Here is a 19,238-nt window from a genome sequence, read left to right on the forward strand (position 1 = left end):
ATTCCACCTTATAATTGTATACCTGCGCTTCCCACATTCACCGATTCAAACCCCATGACTCATCTTTGGGGTGGATCTTGATTTAAGAAACCTAAGTTTCTTAGTTTCTTTGGGATGGACCTTAAGAAACCTAAGTTGCCTGCCTTTGTTTGGGGTGTCTTGAAAGCAGAGTCTGAGGCAAGGATTTGTGTGCAGGTCATTTCATTGAAAAGTGACACCTGAAAGCAGGGGAAATGAGACAAGAAGAGAAAAAGCCTGTGTAAGGTATATTATTAAGGTCTCAGCTCTAGGTCATGGGAGACGGTTCGGGGCTACTAGGGCTTCCTGAGGAGCGTGCAGAATGACTCCCAGGACCATCCACAGAGTGGAGTTGAGAGCTCTTTTTTTTTTTTTCTGACCTATCCCTGGGGCTCCTAACTCCCCTTGTATGAGCCCATACAAGATGCAGCAGGAGTCCATGGCATTAGAGATTTAACCAAAGTGGAGAGCTGGCCTGGGATCAGGATGGGAGGAGGATTTTTGTCTCCTGGCCCCCTTCCTGCAGGGTGGCTCTGGGCTGGATCTACTCTGTGTTATAGCTCTGATAATGCTTCTTTGAATGACTGTCTCCTTCCAGAAACTGCTTCCTTCCTTCCTCCTTTTGGCCTGCAGGTGGTAACAGCTTCTTAGGTGTCAGCCCCAGGTTACCATAATCCCCTGTGGATCCCCCACATCTAGGCAACACCTGTGTAAATATCCATTTATAATGAGACCCTCCTCCAAAACCCTAATCTACAGAGATGCTGACTGCTACCCATTGAGGCTGCTGCCTCTTGAAATATCATCCATTCATAGTTCATTCATGCACCTACCACCCATCATTCATTCATTTGCATGTTCACCCACTCCTTGGAAAGCCTGAGGCTCACACTTCTACTCACTACCACGTCCTCACTCACTCACTGCTGAGTTCTCTTTATACAACATACTCCACAAACAAGACCAGCCCTGCCTCAGGCACAATCTGCCCCCTAAGGGCTAAAGCACAAAGTGGCTTTTTCAGTGACAACTCCATGCATTCCATCCTCCCTGATTATGGGACTGCACTTTGCTGCAGGAAGTCTACCTACACAAGATCCAGCCTCTCCAGGTCTCAGTCCCCCCTCTGTGACATCAGGATGCTGAACTTGGAAGCCCCTGGAATGGAAAGACCAGAGGCTCAGGCAGGACTTAGAATCACACAAACCAACCCCCTTGGGGAACAGGGCCCAGAGAGGCAAAGGGCCTTGGCCCAAAGGCACCCCCTGTCTCACACTTACTTGCCCTGTTGTCAGGACTATGATTTGGAGAACAGTCCCCACCAAGGACCCTGTGTGTGTGAATGAACCGAGGCCACTGTGCCCTGATGGGAGGCTGGCAGGAGGCAGACCTGAGAGGAACCACACCCACTGCCTTGGCTGCTCAACTTTCCTGGAAAGCCGGCTTTCCCATCCTTCTCTGGCTCCCAGGGCTGTGCAGGGTGTTTAATTAATAAACATGCCTTTAAAGTGAGCTAATGTTAAAGAGTAATGTTTAAGTGCTAATTATTATCATAGGCCACTTTCCACCTCATTAAATGCATGGATTCAGTAATTGTTAGCTAATTCCTAAGGAGAAACCAGGGGCCTCTCAGGTGTTAGGGTGGCATCTTTCCCTGGCAAATGACCCAATTCCCAAGAGGCTGGCAGGCTGCAAGCCTGGATGAGGGGTCCTGTGGAAAGTGTACAGGCTGTGTCTCCAGCTTCCCAGGTTCAAGCCCCACCTCTGCCACTTCCCAGAAGTGTGGCCTCAGGAATGTTGCTTCCTGTCTTTGAGCATCAGTTTCCTAGTCCAGGAAAGGAGACAAATGTATGTGGAGTGCCTGACCCCAGGAGGAGATTTTGTTCTTACTGTCGTCAATATTAGTATTCCCTCCAACATGAGTTTTGTGTTTTATTTTATTTTGTTGACCAGCTTTATTGAAAAATATTTTACATACAACAAAATTTGCTAATTTCAGGTATACACCCTGATGAATTTTAACAGTCATGATATAATCATATAACCACCATAATGATCATGCTACAGATCATTACTATTTCTGCCCCAAATACTTTTAAGCCCTTTGTAGTCAATTCATTCCACCCCCGGGGCCCCTGACAACCACTGGTCTGCTTTCTCTCATTATAACTTATTAAAATTTCATATAAATGGAAGGATACAAATCTTGTTTCTTTCAGCTAACATAATGCTTTTGAGATTTATCTAGTTCTTGCATGTTCCAGTAGCCCATTCCTTTGCATTGCTGAGCAGTACTCCTTGTATGGATATACCACCACTTTTTTTTAACCCATTCACCAACTGAGAACAATTTGACTTCTTTCCAGTCTTTCAATATCATCAGTAAAGCTGCTATAAACATTCACTTATAGGTCTTGTGTGGATATATGTTTTCATCCACTTGAGTAAACACCTAGGAGTGGAATTACTGCTGAGTTACATGGTAAGTGAATAGTTAACTTTATATATATATATATGTAAACTGGCAAACTGTTTTCCAAAAAGGCTGTGCCATTTTGTGTTTCCACCAGCAGTGTATGAGAGTTCAGTTGCTCACATCCTCACCAACTCTTGGTTGTGTTTTTATTGTCAGTCTTCCTACTTTTAGATATTCTAAAATTGCATAGTGAGTGTGAGTGATATCCCATTGCAGTGTGAATTTGTATGTCTCTAATGATGAACAAGGGTATGAATCTTTTCATGTATTTACTAGCTGTATATTTTTTTGATGAAGTGTCTATTCAAATATTCTGCCCTTCTTAAAAATCAGATTGTTTGTCTTTTTGTTAATGAATCGTAATCATTCCTTATGTATCCTAGATACATGCACTTCACTTCAAGTCTGTGGTTTTCCTTCTCATTTTCCTAACATTGTCTTTGAAGAGCAAGAATTGTTCATTTTAACAAAGTCCAACTTTTCAACTTTTCTATTTTAGCTTTTACTTTTGCATCCTGTTTGTTTAAATTCCACGTGTTCTTATGAACCCAGGCAGCTAATTCCTAGCACCTATATAGCTAGAAGTGTAACTATCCTTGTGTCTATTCTTAGTAACTTAGACATCTTTTCAAAGAGATAGGAATCTGGTAAGTAAGTCGGCTCCTTACCCAAGAGAATGGTGCTCATGGAAACGTTTTTCATTCCCAGCCACCACAGGAGATTGGTGGGAGCTGCTTGGATCTTTCCTTGATGCTAAATTATACTATGCATGTTATGTCTCTGATAAGATCTGACTCTACTTGCGTATTAACAGCAAATCAGTAGAAGGTGTAGTGTTGATAAGTTGGTTTAAAGCTGGTAGCTGTTGATTTAGTGGCTACTACACCATATGGTGCTGCTGTGTTTTCAGACTGGACTCCACAATCCGACTGTGGTTCCTAGTACATTGGCTGTGTTGGAAGCACCTGATCACATTGCCTTCACTGTTGACCAACCTATGGTTTCCAAGACTTTTAGCTTATGTCTCCTTTGATGATTTCAGACATACTCTTAGTTTCATATCTATTTTATATATATATATATATATATATAGAGAGAGAGAGAGAGAGACCCACAGTACTTTACAGAATATTATTCCATTTATCAAGAAGACTAGAGATAGACAATTCTAGCCCAATTCAATGAATCAGTCATGACACTGAGGATCCAGACCCCAACGCCCCCACTTTTTTTTGCCATTCTTTGTTCATCTTTTGATGAATTCATGTTTGTTGCCTCATGGCCTCAAGATGGCTGCCATAGTCCCAGGCATCAACGCCTGCACTTGAGGTAGGAAGAAATTGGAGAGACCCTGCCAGCTAACTCTTCCTTTTATCATTCCTGTCCCTTTTAATTCAAAAGAAAATTATCTTTCTGAGAACCATACTGCTCCTGTCCCTGCAGACTTCTCTTTATACACTGTTGGCCGGCACTAAGGTCACATGACCACTGCTGGCTGTAAAGGAGGCTGGCTGAAAACGCAAATATGTGGTAAAAAGAAATGGGAGATAGATGAAACGCTGAGGCTGGTCATGTTACTGTCATGCAAATCAGAGTTCTGGTGGCAAGGAAGAGGTCAAGAATGGTTGTTGGGTAGTGTAGAGAACTTGGGGATGTGCTGCCCCTTTCAATATTCTTTCAATAAAGGTGTCAGCCCCTCCAGGGATTGACTCAACTGCGGAGAACCGCCTCACCCAAGTCGTGCATACCCTTCCCAATACATCCAATCCTACAACTGAATGGTTTGTCATACAGCGCACAGCAGGTGGGAAGGAGGGCAGGGGAGACTTGCTGGCACCTTATGTATGAAATAAGACTTGGACGCAAATACGCCAGTGCACAGTTTACTAGAAGGAAGCCAGCACCTTGTGCAGAGGGCCCTGGGGATCTAAGAAAACAGAAAATGTGAAATCTCAGAATCCTTTTTTCTCCTGCTCCTCTGTGATTTGCAATCCCCAATCCAAGCTACCCCTTAATCCAATTAAGACGGACTTGTTTATGCTTATCAGCATTTTATTTGGTTTGTCAAAAACGTGCAAATTACCCAGAGCCCTCTTTGTCCCCTAAACCAAAAGGCATTAATAAAACCATTAAGTTAAAACCAATTAAATACAGCTGCTGGAACGTGAGTGTGGCAGAGCAGAACAGAAGCAAGGTTGGAGAGGGCAGGGTTTTGCTGGGGAGAGAAGAGATCTTCTGGCCTCCTCATTTAGCATGGCACCTCTCCAGGAGTCTCTGTAGGAAAAGGGAAAAAGGAGCCACCATTTTCCATGAGCCTGATAGTGGACTTGTAGCATATCATTTTAATTATCTCAGTAACTCTGCAAGGTGGGCACAATTAGACCCATTTTTCAGATGAAGGAACTGAGGCAAAGAACCTGTTCAGAAGGTCCCATTGCTGGAAATTGGCAGAGGCAGGATTTGAACCCTATGTGCCTAAACCCTCTGGACTTTTGGAGTGTTGGAGCTTAAAAGGTCCACGGAGGCCATGTAGCCAAGAACAAGTCTCTGCAAACGAAGGAGCCTGGGTCTCCACATCCATAAAGTGCCCATGACACTGCCAGCCTGCCAAGGCTTGGGGAGGAGCCGATGCAATGATGGGCATCTTAGGTGCTAGCTCCTGGTAGGTGCTTGTTAAATGCTAACTTCCTGTGTTCTTGTTAAAACCCATCTCTGTCCCCTTCCTGTGTTTCAGAAGGGAAGGCTGAGACCCAGAGAGGGAATGTGACTTCCTTAAGGTTACTGTGACCCCGTAACAGAGCTGAGAAAAGCACAAGTCTCTGGGCCCCTGGCCTAGCACCTCATTCCAGACCTTGAGCTGCCTCTCTATTTTGCAGATGAAAAAGTGGAGGCACAAAGTGTAGAAGGCACTGGATGACCGGTTGGGTGCTGGGTCTCCACATCCGTAACATGTGCGTGACACTGCTGAGTACAGGAGCTCCACAGCCACTGGGCCCTGGACTCAGGTCTTGGCACCACTGTTTTTCAGCTACATTGCTTGGGCACATGCCTTGACCTCCTTGAGCACCTGGTTCCTGAGCTCATTCCCCGTGTCCCAGTGACCATTTGAGGTGGAGTGAGGTCAAACAGGGGAAAATCTCATGTCAGCCAGAACCGCTGTCTGCCTACAGCACCGCACATGGAACATTTGGGGGACAGCTTGAGCACCTATTCTCAGAGTCTCCAAAGACCCAGGATGGGTTTCTGATTCCTGGCAACCCTCAGACCAGGAGATGCAGATTGCTCAGGAAGGCCGAGTAGACGCCCAGGATTTCAGGCAACACTAATCCTATTACAGATACATTAGGAACCCAAGGGGACACATGGAGCACCCCCCTTCCCACAGAGCATCTCCAATCCTGTCGCTGGCCAATCCCCAGGTTCTCAGAAATCTGGTAAGCAACTCCCCATGAAGGGAGCAGAAAAATCCTGTGCAAATTGCACAGGAGCCTCATTACAGCAATGCAAACCCTCCTGGGCTGCAACGATGCAATGATCTTGGCGTAGATCTAAACAGTGTGAAGTCAGGCAAGGGGGGGAGGTCAACTCCCATGGCCGCAGGACCTCCCCAGCCTGGTCACCGCGGGCGAGGGACTTCCCCACTCCCAGCCTCCACTTCCCCATCTGAGAAATCTGGACTGATTGTCAGCAGTTACTGAAATTATGAATAATTACCTGAAGAGTGGTCATTATGACTTTTTCATTCCAATTTTTAAGCCCCAAAGCCTGTTGGGGGCAGCAGGAAGAGTCCAGCAGTAATGGTAATGGGTGGCTCTCCTGGAAAGTATCCGAGAGCTGTTACTGTTAGTGTTCCAAATACAAGATCTCTGCTCCATTGGCCCGAGAGTCCGTGTGCACGGGAGGGGAGAGCAGGACCGGCTATATAAGAAAGAAAGATGTGACGTTCTGCTGTGCCATGCCGAATGGGAGCGAGGCTAGGGGCTCAAGTCAGGCTACTGCTTTGAGGGAGGGTTTCCCAGCTTCTTTTATTCTCTCCCTTTAATACACAAAAGCTGTGCCGGGAAGCCCAGCTCCTGGGTTCTGCCAGACTCCTTTCCCTCTACAATCTGAGGCTTACTTACCACCAGAGGATAGGAGAACATAGCGTGGGGAGAGGAAGAGAGAAGCTGACTCTGTCCAGAACCAGGACTTGGGGAAGGAGAAGAACAGGAGAATTCTGGAGTGTGGACCTTCCCCTCGCAGCCTCGTTCCTGGAACTGTGAGGGCACACGGTGCTGCCTGGGTCACAGCCGCACCTCGCAGCTATCTTGGGCACCCTCAGTGCACCCGGCAGGTGACAGCCAGCAAGGCGGTCATAGGGCAGGTCAGGGTGACCTTCAGACAAGCTGGGATACTGCCTCCCAATCCAAGCTGGGCGGGGGCAGTGCAGGGGCACAGGAGATGGTATGCTTATGTTTGAGGGAGCTGAAGGGACACTAGTCTGCCAAGCCCAGAGCGAGACCTCCCTTCCACAGTTTTCCACTCACACTTGCAGGACCTGGGGGAGTGGGGACACGCCTCTGCCCTCAGAGGGACGGAGGACTGGCAGAACCCCAGATTCTACCCTCCGCTGAGACCCCTGGACCAAGCCCCACCCTCCACATGCCCAAAACCAGCCCAGGAGTAAAGCAGGGGAGGGCAGTGCCCCCGAGAGGCTGGGTGTGTGTATCCAGTGGAGACTTAGCTCAGAATCCTAAAACTAACATTTGAACTGAAATGTCAAAACTGGCTACATTAGCCAGCTAGGGCTGTCGTAACACAGCACCACAGACCGAGAGCCTCAAACAACAGAAATGAAGCGCCTCACGGTTCTGGAGGCTGAAGCCCAAGAGGTAGGGGTCAGTAGGATCGGCTCCTCCTGAGGCTCTCCCCTTGGCTTGTAGATGGCCATCTTCTCCCTGCGTCTCTCCATGTCATTGTCCCTCTGCATGTGTTTGTATTCAAATGTCCCCTTTCTGTAAGGACACCAGTCATATTGGATCAGGACCCACCCTGAGGACCTGATTTTGACTTGATTGCTTCTGCAAAAACTATCTCCAAAGCAGGTCACATTCTCAGGTTACGACTTCAAAATCTGAATTTTGGGGGAATACAATTCAACCCATAATCTGGGTAAAGCTTAAATTTTTGTTTTTGTTTTTTTGTCTAGTTTTGTTTCCAGTACAGAAGGAGGCGTGGGAGGGTTGAGAAGGATGTCATAAGGGAGATCAGAAGCCACAAAGAAAACACGTTCTCTTCTCACACCAAGACTGCAGCAAGTATTCAGTGAGCAACCCCAATATATAATCCAGACAGATCTGTGCAACCTCCCGAATCAATGGCCTGGATTAGGCATGGTCCCCAGAGAGAACAAAGCAAATGCAGTCTCGTAGCCTCAGTAAAAGAAAAAAATGCAATAAAGTATTCCAATAGCGAAAGCTAGCCGCTTTTAAAGTACACAATATTTTTCAAGTGTGTGATAAGCTCTTTACATGGATTATTTTATTGAATCCTCATGCAACCCTCTAAGGCATTTCTATTACACTCCCAATCTCAAGGAAACCAAGGCTCAGGGAGAATCATCTGCCCAATCATACCGCCTGATTCCAGAGTCGGCCTGCGATCACTGCCCCCTCCACCAGCCCCCCTTTCCTGAGCTGGCAGGCTTCTTCTTAAAGCCTCCAAACAACTCTCCCCTCTGCTCGAAGGAGAAAGGTGGGCCAGGGACCCGGAGGCTGGGCTAGTGGGCAGGAAACCAAGGCTGGTTAGATCCATGGGCTTCCCAGGGCAGAAGAAGAAGCTCAGTGCAACCAAAGCTTCTCCAGGGTGAATCCATCCAGGAATCCCAATGACAACAGCGATTATAATACTACTTCTGAAGGGGAAACAGCCTAAATGTCCATCAAGGGGGGTTGGCTAAGTAAATTATGGCCCTTCAACTAGGTCTTTGAGGAAATCGCTTGGATAATCAAGGCTATATACGGGAACATTTGATGATCTGATTAAAACATGGATTTAAAATCCATGTTTTAAAATCTGCCTCCCCCAAGTAGAACAGAATATATGTACAAATCTTGTTGCTAGGTATTGAAAGATCTAGACATATAGACTAGATCGTAGATCACAGACTAAAATGATGACAGCGCTTACACCTAGGTGATCCCTGGAATTAAAAGTGATTTTCCTTTAATTTTTACTTCAGTTTTGCTTGTTCATCAATTGTAATTTTTTGCCAAAGATCATGCCTTACTTAATATAAAGAAAAGGAGGAAATCATTACTCTCAGGGGATAAAGCATTCTGATTTTCTAAGAAATAAGTTCTTCTTAATGTCTAAGAACTCTCCTTTCCTCTGCCCCTGCTGCATTTTTTGCTCAGGGCTGAGAATTTGCTGTTCCCTGTAATAAGGTGAATCTGTGGACTTTTTGTCAGGGCATCTCTGTCTTCTGTGTAGGAGACACCACTGGACGCCTGTCCCTAAAACACACCCCCTCCTCCAGGCACAGAGCCCTGGTTGTGCTTGGATGTCTCCGCCTCCCCCATGTAGAATCTGCTGGGTAGATCCTGATTGGTCCAAGCCGCTCCCTTCCCTGTCAGTGATTGGCTTAGCAGTAGCCATGGGGCCTGGTTCTGGCCAAAGAGGTGTGAGAGAGACTGGGAGAGAGGTTCCCTTGCAGCATTCTGAAACATTCTGTCCTCTTCTGCTCAGTGTGGCATAAGATGGAAACTCGTCTTAATGACCATGAGAGATGCCATCTCGGGGACAAAGCCTAGCCTCTCAGGGTGACAGACCAGAGAGAAGGAAACACTCTGGGTCCCTGATGTCACCGTTCAGCTGTTGAATTCCCAGCATGCAGGATCTTATTATGTGAAGGTACACACTCCCCTCACTGCTTCAGCCGCTCCGCTAGGGTTTCAGCCAAATGCATCCTAATTGATATATAATCTTATTTCTTTCTTGGTTTACTTCAAACTGTGAGTCCGAAGATGAATGCCAACTAGTACGAATTATTGTATTCCTATCGTTTATATTACTAGCCTTTGAAGATAACAGTGGTTTTCTGTTTCTCTGCTTCCTAAATTTACACAGACCGTTAGGTCTGAACCAAAATGTGAGAGAAAGACATGGAGGGGAATGGATGTTGATATCGAGGAGCAGGGACCAAGTTGCTGAGTGTGGGGCCATCTGGGTTCGTGCCCTGGCTCACCTCTGACGGACTGTGAGACTCATTTCCTATCAAGCATCCTGCGGAGGGGTCCTAGACTGACAGAAGGACCTCGTCATCTAACGCCCTGAGACTGAACAGGCTGCTTCCGTAGATCTCTTTGCATCTTTGAAGATGTTGAGAGTCGGGGATCAGAATGAGCTTTACAATCACCCTAGAAAGGGGTGACATTTCAGACAAACTAGAAAGGGGCAACATTTCAACAAGCTGGAAACCCAGTTGTCCCCCTAGTGAGTCTGGCACCCCACTCTGTTCCTAATTCCTTGTTCCTTCCACCTGCCTTGGTTCAGCTCCCTGGTCTTTTGGGTGAAGCAGTGCCATCTCCCTGTTGCTCTTGCAAAGGAGGGAAAGAGCTGTTGGTCCAGATTGCTCTCCTATTTTGAGGAGTCAGGGACGGGGGAGCAGTTGCTGACAGCTGCATCCTGACTCCCAGAAAAAATTTCAGTTCAGCACCTCCCAGCCGAGATGTGAGTTTTCTCTCTAACTTCCAAGAGGCTTCAAGGCTCTATAACAGGAAGCCTTTCTCTTCACTCTGTACTAATCACTCTGTACCTAATTTATCTCAGAAAGCAGCACATCTAGGAAAGAGTATGTGAAGCCACAAAGCTCTACAGACATGGTTGAAATCCCAGCTCTTCTACATACTGGTATGTTCTAAGACTGATGCAAGTAAGAATGGTGGCTGCTGACATACCCCCAGTGCCTGGCACAGTGCTTGGCACAGAGTAAAGGCTCAATAACAAAATCAAGGGATGAATATCAGTGTGGTTCTGGGAAACTTGCTTGACCCCTTTGGCTTCAGCTTCCTGTCTAAAGTGGAAGGTAGTTTACTCTTCAGGTTTCTAATAAGGATTAAATGGGATGATGGATGTAGAATTGCCTCTGGTTGCAAGTCACCATGCCTGAAAGCCCATTCTAAGTCAGTCCTTCCCAGTAAAGCGCCACGCAGTGGTCTGGGCTTTGTAAACTGCCCGCCATCCACCAGGAGCTTACCAGCTAATTACCAGCCACCAGCCAGGCTGAGAGCCCCCTTTCTCACCCCCTCTGTGTGTCCCTGCTCAGGGGCACCAACATCTGGGAGCCAGCTAGAAACTCAGTGGATCATGCAGATATCTGCTGTATGGGGGCCAAACATCTGCATGGTGGAAATCAAGGAAAAGACAGCCCTGGTTTCCACTTCTCCCAGAGCTGGGCACCTGGACGCCACGGACCCTGTGGGCATGACGTGCCTGCCTGCCATGCTTTTTGCTGTGGTGTCTCCCAGTACCCAGCACAGACCTGGCATCCAGTTGATTGCTCCTTCCATGATTTCTAAGTGGAAGGATAAACACAGGAAATCTGTGGTCACGGTTGTACCAGCCAAGTCCATAACAGGCGTCCTGGTCCGGAAAAGAGCTGCGAAACAATGAGGGGCTGGAGGCGGGGGAAGGCATCTGGTTCTTTTATTTTCAGGCTGCAATTAATTAAAGGGGAAGGAAAGGCCAGGGAGACGGAAGCACTTAAGGGAAGCCTCCTCCATTTGTGACCGCTCCTCATGTCATGAGGGAGAGGACCCTGCAGCCCCTCCACTTCCGACCTAAGTGACCCAGGTCCTCAGTTTCCATGTCTGTGAAATGGGGGATTACCTGGACCCACAAGTTTCAACGAGGTAGGAAAATATGTGAAAACCCTTTGGAAATGGTGTATTGTAATAGCGATTGTCATGAAATTTGATGATGAGGATGGTGAAAAATGTCAGCTTATAGCTGTCTTTGTTCAACAGAAAACTGTGAGCACTGTTTCTGTGCTGAGCATGGCTCTGGGGGCTGGGAATACAGAGGCGGGCAAGACAGACCCGGCCCCTGCCCTGGTGGGGCTCACCACCCAGCAGGGGCCCCGACATAAGGCAGCAGAATCATTCCAGATGGTGGGAAGTACTATACTGATTATAGGACAAGGGATCTAGTGGATGGTGAGCGGAGCTGGGCGTTACCTTCAATGGGGGGCGGGGCGGTCAGGAAGGGCCTCTCTGAAGAGACATCTGAGCTGAGACCTGGAGGAGGAAGAGGGACCAGTCACATAAAAGCAGTGGTCCGGGAACAGCGGGAATAGCACATGCAAAGGCCTCAGGGAACAAGTATCTCAGAGGTGCTGTTGTTGTTTGTCTGTTTGCTTTGCTTTATTTTGTTGGTGAGAGGCAGAGAGGGATGCCAGCTGGGAAGCAGCATGAGATGCAGGAGGAAGCAATGCCAGCCCTCTAGGGCGTTGTAAGCCACGTCACGGGTTTGAGTCATAGCGCTCTAGGATGGGAGCTTGCTTCGGCTGCGTCTTGAAGAATGTGGGCTCTGGGGGCAGGGCTGGAGGTGGGGAGACAGTGAGGAGGCTGATGTGTGTCCAGATGGATGAGAACGGTGTGTGGGAGCCCAGCATCTGCTAAATGTTTACATGTGGCCTATCATTTAATCCTCACAGTAAGCGTGTGAGCTACACGTTGTTATTATGCCCATTTTGCAGGTGAGAAAACTAAGGCTCTGCAGGTATTGAGTCACTTGCCTGAGGTCACAGAGCCTTAACCCTAGCCCTAACCCTAGCTGATGTAGGAGGTGGAGCTGGGATCCGAGCTCAGGCAGCCTGACTCCTGAGCCCATGTAATTCTGGGTCATCAGTATCAAAGGTGTTTGTGTCAGGGGACAGGGCTGGGGTGACTCCTGGGGGGGTCAGTCCTTCCTGAAAGGCTGCCTCATTAGTGGACCCTGCAGGGACCACCTCCCTTTGGGTTGCTCTCTTGAATCAGAGATAGATCTGGTTCTGTCTAGAGCACTCTGGGAGTTGGGAAGTCATTTCTTGCAGACACTATGAATTTTTTTAAACTTATTTTATTTCAAAAAATACTTTTATTGAGGCATAACTTAGCTACAATAAAGTGCAGTAATCACATATGCACCGATAAATGGTTTGTTGCTTATAAGCACAGCCTCGTAACTACCACCTAGGTCAGAACAGCAGCCCTCACTCATATCCAGGACAATTTTACAGGGTAATGTTCATGCCCCCAGTACAACATGTCTCAGCCCTGCACCAGGTTTTTCTAAAGCCGCCTGCATCCCCTTCAGCCAGGATTCTGTTGGAAATGCCCCAGTGACCTCACAGATTCTGGGCAGGGGTCCTTCAGGGCAGACAAGCACCAAAGCCCTTATCAACAAACTAAGAAGTGAAGAGGGTGGCTTGGGGAACGCCCAGCTCTCTGGAGCGATGATGCTTTAGAGAGTGACTCGTGGGGGCATTTTCACACACATCCCATCTCACAGCAATCAGTGTGGTAGGAGGTCCCGATCTTATTTGCAAAGAAGCCTCAGTTTCACCATCTGCACATGGGAGCCTGAGAAGGGCTGAACTTGATGAAGTAGTCTCTTCTAAACTCAGCAATCCTAAGATTGCCAGGGCTGTGAGGAAGGGAAAGCAGTTTCTCAGAATCCCCACTTCCACCTCCTCAGAGCGGACACTGGCGGAGAAACATCCGGAGGATGCCCAGGTCAGAACTCCAGTGACCTTGGAAGTTAAAACCCAAATCCGAGTACTTGGAGTCTTGACTGCATAAATTCCCCACAGCCGCCCCCACCACCTGCAGTATTAACATGCCTCTGTTCCTCTAGGTTAATATGTGTTTTATTTATAGGGCCTTATTATGTGCTCAGAAGGCTCCCCTGAGAAATATAATTGTGCATTGGGAGGTACATTTGAATAATATTTACAATTAATTTCCATCAATAAAGCAACGCACGGAAGCCTCTGTGCAGCTGAAATGGGCCCTGGGTTGGTTTCCTGCTAACCACTCCCCTGAGAGAGCTTGGGTAGCTTTTAAATAGCCTGGAATAGTCCATTTCTCTCCCTTGGCTCCTGAAGTCTGGGCGCCATAGCACTCAGCTGGAGGCTGCAGTGGCCTCCTGGCACCCCTCCGGCCCCTCCCTGTCCCACCCTCCTCCAGCAGCCCCAGGCATCAGCAGTTTCAGTGTGCAGGCCTGAGCACATCACCCCCATGCACATGGCTTCCCCTTCATCTCGGGGCGAGCCTGCCTTGTCTCCCTCCTATCTACTCGCCCAGCGGCAGCCCCCACCCACTCAGTTCCCACCATCACCCTGACCGCCCCCACCCCCAGCCCCCAGCACGAGCCCAGCTGCCTGGAGCCTCTCTCCTGCACCTGCCACCCAGTCTGCGCCTACCCATCCTTCCCGTGTCAGCCCCGTGGCTCTTCGCTGAGGAGTTTCCCTGGCCTTTGGAAAGGGTCAGAACCCTCAGCAGCATGTGTGGAGCCCTTACTGGGGTGGGTTTCCATTCAGGGTGTGTTTTTCAAAGTGGGTGGCTGTCTGTCCCACTGGAGACTGTATATACCCATGTCATCCCTGCATGCCTGTTTCTACCATGGGGCCTGGCAGAGTGCCTATTAAATAGATTTTTATGGACTGGAGGAGTGGGTGAAATAGAGATGGCTAAGCCAATGAATGGATGGGTGGGTGGGGGCCTCTGTCCTTGGGTGGTGGTGCTGAAGAGCTCAGACTAGGGAGCGAGGAGTCCTCTGTCTCAGGCTCCTATCTGCTGTTATCTTGGGTAGGTCACGCACCATCGCTTATCCTTGGTTGCTAAGGAAATAAGTGGAGGAAATGTTTTTCAAAATGCAGATTCCTTAAAGTCCAAAAGCTGGGGGATGGTAGGTTGGAGTTTCAGGGTTTCTCCTGCCGTCTCACAACATAGCTGTGTGACTTTGGACAGGACCCTTTACCTCTCTGAGCCTCACCTGCTAGTCTGTGAGGTGGGCGGGGAAGGCAAGGGGGAGTTTGGGGCAGGAACATCCAGCAATGAGCCCCACTCTTGCTTCTGTTTCTTGATTCAAGAGACACTGTCCTCCAAGAGAGGAAGGGAGCAAGCCCCAGGCCCCCTACTGAATTGATCCGCAGTTGGACACGTGGCTTCCTGGCTTCTCCTAGTCCTGGGTATCACCCACAGCAGCAGTTTTTCAAATCCACAGGCCTAGGGTACCCGGATCCAGCCAGAGCATAGCATGCTAGGGAGGAATGGGAAAGGAAGGCCAGTAGCAGGAGCTGGGGAAGCACTGGGTTCAAGGCTCAGATCCACCATTTACTAGCTGTGTGACCCTGAACAAGTGGGGCCTGCCATCCGAATCTCCCTTTCTGCATTACCCATGTGGGTCTGATGGTCCTCTTCTTTCAATTGTTTTGAGGGTTTGATGAGATTTTGTGCCTGACACACAGCAGATGCTGAATAAGGGAAGTCCTTTCCTTCATCATTATTTCTATTTCCTTTGGGCTTCCCCCATCCCGTCTCAAATAGCATCTTCTCTTCGTGTCCCTCTGCCTGCTTCCCTGCACGCCCGGGGATCACCCACCCCACCCAGAAGGCAGCATCAAGACCCCACCGCTGGGTCCTGGCCCCGGAGGGAAGGCTCTCAGGCACACGCACGCTGGCTGGCCATGGAGTAGTGCAGGCGAGTGGCCTCTGTGAGCCACGGGGACTTCGCGGGTGTGTGACCGTGTAGGTCCTTGGGAGAAGCTGCAGGGACAAGATTGAAGGGGAAGTCATGGTTGTATTTAAGTATCTGATGGGAAACTACACTCAGAACAGGAAGACAGGGAGGCAGCCAGAAAGGGACACCTGGTCCTAAGTAGGCAAACAGCTTGCTTCAGTTTTGCTCCTGTTGTAGAACTTTTCCAAAGTCGACATGATTTCCTGGCGCCCCAGGGCCTGGCTTGGCCAGCATGCAGCCCATGGGAAGCGAGTAGCTAAGCCCGAGGAAGCAGCACTGTCCTGGTGGCCGGAGGCCCGAGTGGCTGATGACTGTCCCTGGGACCTGGGACACATCCTGAGCCTTAGTTGCTTCCTCCCTGAAGTTGGGGAAGAGAATGACAGGGGGCAGTGGGCAATATTTAAAGCTCCCCTTTTCATTCTCAGAGTGTCCCAGTCTACATTTCTGGAAGCAGTCAGAGGCCCCAACTTGGGGTCGGTTCAGAGCTGCCTTGTCCAAAGCATAATGGCCCAGCAAGGGAGGGAACAGTTTGTCTCTTAATGAGGTGTGGATTCCAAACAGCCTGTGGACTGGGGAGCTTGCCCAGTGCTGTGTAGACATTACATCTGTTCACTGCATTTTGTTGGAGTGTTGGCTTCACAAAGAAAGGACTTGGAAGGAGACGGAATGTGGACACTTGGAGGCCAAAGGGCCAGGGGCTCACGGGAGGCTGCCTCTTGCCGGGCCCCTCTCCCCACTGCCTTGCCTGGAGATGTCAGTGGTGCAAGAGGTGGGAGCTATGGTGGGCGCGTGGGGATGGGGCTGGCGGGGGCGGGAGGCCCAGTGCACTTTCTCTGCCATGTTGGATCATTTTTCAAAACTATTTGGAAAGACGACTTAATAGTCATTAAGATGTTTACATTAGCCTACTGAAGAATTGATATTTATGGTCAAAACTCTGCAGCCTTTTTTGAGCCAGATAGACCTAGTTTTAAATCTAGACTCTGGCAGAGACCAGCTGGATGCCCTTGGGCAAGTTACTTAGCCTCTCTGAGCCTGACTCCTCATCTATAAAAGGGAAGTGATAACTGTATGTAACTCAGAGCTGCTGTGAGGAATATATGAGATAACACATATAAAGTGCTTACCATAGGAAGTGCTAAATATATGTAAGCTATCAGTATAGCCCAGAATATCCTCAATAGATACATTCTCCACAAAAGAACAGTTTCTGGGACCAGACAGAGCTGGGTACAGATCTTATATGCCTCTGGATAGCTGTGTGACACTGGGGGAGTTACTTCCCTCCTCTGAGCCTCAGCCTTGTCATTTGTAAATGGGACAATGGCCCTCTAACACAGGAAAGTGACGTTCCTAGATGCGAAAAGAACATGGCTTCCCATAGAAGGAGCTCTGAGCCAGTGGTACACCACAGTCAGCATCTCAGGAGCACAATTCAAGGAGGCAGACGCCAGATTCTGCTTGAGTTCAGTGACTGAGCCCGTAGCCACACTCTTCACCCGGCAAGATGCTCCTGGGGTTGCCTCCAGAGGCTAATTTTGGACTAGTCTTCAGCAAGGCTTTGAGGAGGGTGAGGAGGAGGAGATGCCCCCCGGGTGTAGTATTCTGAGCACCTCCAGCCAGAGGATTAGGGAAGGAGGGAGGAACCCCTGTGATGGGGTGGAGGCTGCAGGAGTCGCTGCTGGCCGTGACCTGGCTGGCCCCAAGCAGCAAATGCAGAGGAGAGCAGTGCCTGGGGCAAGGGCAGCCTGGTCCATCCCCAGAGTAGCCATCACCCAGGAAGGTGTAGGCTGAGCTGCTTGGAGCCGCACCCGTGAAAGGTCTTGCTTCCCTGTTCCTCCCCAGGCCTGAAGTCCTCAGGGCAGCCCTGCTGGTCTTGCCTACATGGCTCCTCGGGACCTCTCCTGGGCCTTCCCAGCTGCTCTGAAAGCCAAATCCACCATCCTGGCTGCTGACTGGCTCACATCACCTTCCTCTCCCGGCAACCTGTGCATTTCCCCTTGCCCTGAACCAGGGGAAAGGCTTCGGCGGCAGGATGTCTGGCTTGCTACTGATGTAGGTATAGGGGGTGAGGCATGGTCTGCATCACGTTGGGTCTGTTCTGACCAACTCTGCTCACACCAGGAATGCACCTTGTAGAGTGCCTGTGGCATTCCTGGAATGTGCACAGTAGGTAGCATAATCCTGCCATCTGATGCTGATTCTAGTTCATGGCAGTGGTTTTGAGAGTCTTCCTTTTTTTTGCTTTGTGTCAGTCAAGGCTGGTCTCCCAAGAAGCCCAGGATGCTGGTCCCAGGCTGTAAGCAGCATGGCAGGGCCTGTCCACCAGCTCACTTGAAGAAAAGGGTTCCATTCCCTGGACTCCCAGCTCAAACCACTGCTCAGCCCCATGCAAAATACAGTGGGCACTGGTGGGCGCTGAAGAGGTTTCTGCTGCGGTCTTGAGAAAGCATAGCTTTTGGCCTCCAAGGCTGGAGGGCCTGCCTACTGGGGGGTTCCCAGATGAGCTTCAAAGCATGCTAGTGTCCCTCTCATTCACTGAAGACCTCTCGTTCATCGATGACATCTTGGTAAAGCTCCTGTGGCTGGGGTAGTAGGAGTGGCCTGTCTCCTCACTCAGAGCATTGACCAGGCGGGAGAAGAGGGCTACCTTGAACTTCTTGAAGTCTTGACCCATGAAGACATACAGAATGGGGTTCATGCAGCTGTTGGCAATAGCAATGGCCGTGGCTAGGGGCAAACCCAGGCTGAAGACGGAGCCGGGCACAATGGTGTGGTAGATCTCCAGGAGGTTGAGCGTGTGGTAGGGGCACCAGCAGAGGAAGAAGGTGATGATGATGGCCACGATGATCTTGAAGGGTTTCTTGGTCTTGGCCAGCCGGTTGCGCTGTAGCTTGCAGACGATGGTGAAGTAGCAGGCTGTGATGATGAGAACCGGGACCAAGAAGCCACAGAGGAAGCGGGTGACGTTCACTGCCATGTGCTGTTGGGACTCAGTGGGCCATGGGGAAGAGCTGGCTGCTGACAGGCTGAAGTTGTTGAAGCAGGATATTTTCCCATGCAGCTTGGCTGTGTCCCGGAAGACGAGGGATGGAGAACTCAGGAAGAAAGCCAAGACCCAGATAACCACACAAGCCATGTAGGCCAGCCGGATGCGGCGATGGTTCTGGGACCAGACAGGGAGGAGCACGGAGATGCAGCGGTCAAAGCTGATGATGGTCAGCAGGAAGACACTGGTGTACATGTTGTGAATGAGCAGGAAGTTGCTGATCTTGCACATGGCTGCCCCAAAAACCCAGTGGTACTCCATGGCAGCGTAGGCAATGTGGATTGGCAGGAAGACATTGAACAGGAAGTCGGCCACGGCCAGGTTGAGGAACCAGACAGTGTTCACTGACTTCTTCATCTTGAAGGTGGCGATGACGATCACTAAGCCATTGCCCAGGATCCCAAGGAAACAGATGATGCTGTAGACCACCACCAGGAAGATCTTCGCCACCCTGTCCTCCATGGAAGAAACCTCTTCCAAAACCACGATGGGGTAGGAATCATTGGGGTATTCATCATCGTAGGCGAGGGAGGTGTTGTAATCCTCACCCTCCATTCTCTGCAAAGGGAGACAGGGGTCGTTAGGTGAACCTTGACTGGAACTGGCTTTAAGAGGTTGACCAACACCAGCAAGACTGACAATGATCTTCCTGGCTCTCAGCAAGGCTGGCGTGGGGGCTTAACTAGTCCCTGCTTTGCTAATTTGTGTAACAAACACCTCTAAACATCTCCAGCACCTCCTACTTATCAGGCACTTTTCTAAAGGCTTAACGTACATAAACTCTCCATCCTTAAAGCACCTCAGTGAGGTAGGTAGGTTACAAGCTCCACTTTACAGATGAGGAAACTTAGGCAGAGAGCTTGGGTCACTTGGTGAGGCCGTAACACAGGGAAAAGGCACCGTGGAGAGTCAGATTCCAGATTCAGGGTCTAT

General features: G+C 49.4%; 1 protein-coding gene across 5 annotated transcripts in view; it reads right to left on the minus strand.

Moving 5' to 3' along the window:
* Positions 1-13,989: 13,989 nt before the first annotated feature.
* The window catches only part of CMKLR1 (chemerin chemokine-like receptor 1), a 43,424-nt gene continuing 38,175 nt past the window's right edge, over positions 13,990-19,238 (minus strand). For all 5 annotated transcript variants that reach the window (XM_017642885.3, XM_017642889.3, XM_017642887.3 and 2 more), the window contains one exon: positions 13,990-18,863. In XM_017642885.3, coding sequence (XP_017498374.3) covers positions 17,766-18,863 — 1,098 coding nt within the window. In that variant the 3' untranslated portion in view covers positions 13,990-17,765. The remainder of the gene's footprint in view (positions 18,864-19,238) is intronic.

Source organism: Manis javanica, chromosome 15 (assembly GCF_040802235.1).
Source record: "Manis javanica isolate MJ-LG chromosome 15, MJ_LKY, whole genome shotgun sequence".
In the NCBI taxonomy this organism is placed as follows: Eukaryota; Metazoa; Chordata; class Mammalia; order Pholidota; family Manidae; genus Manis; species Manis javanica.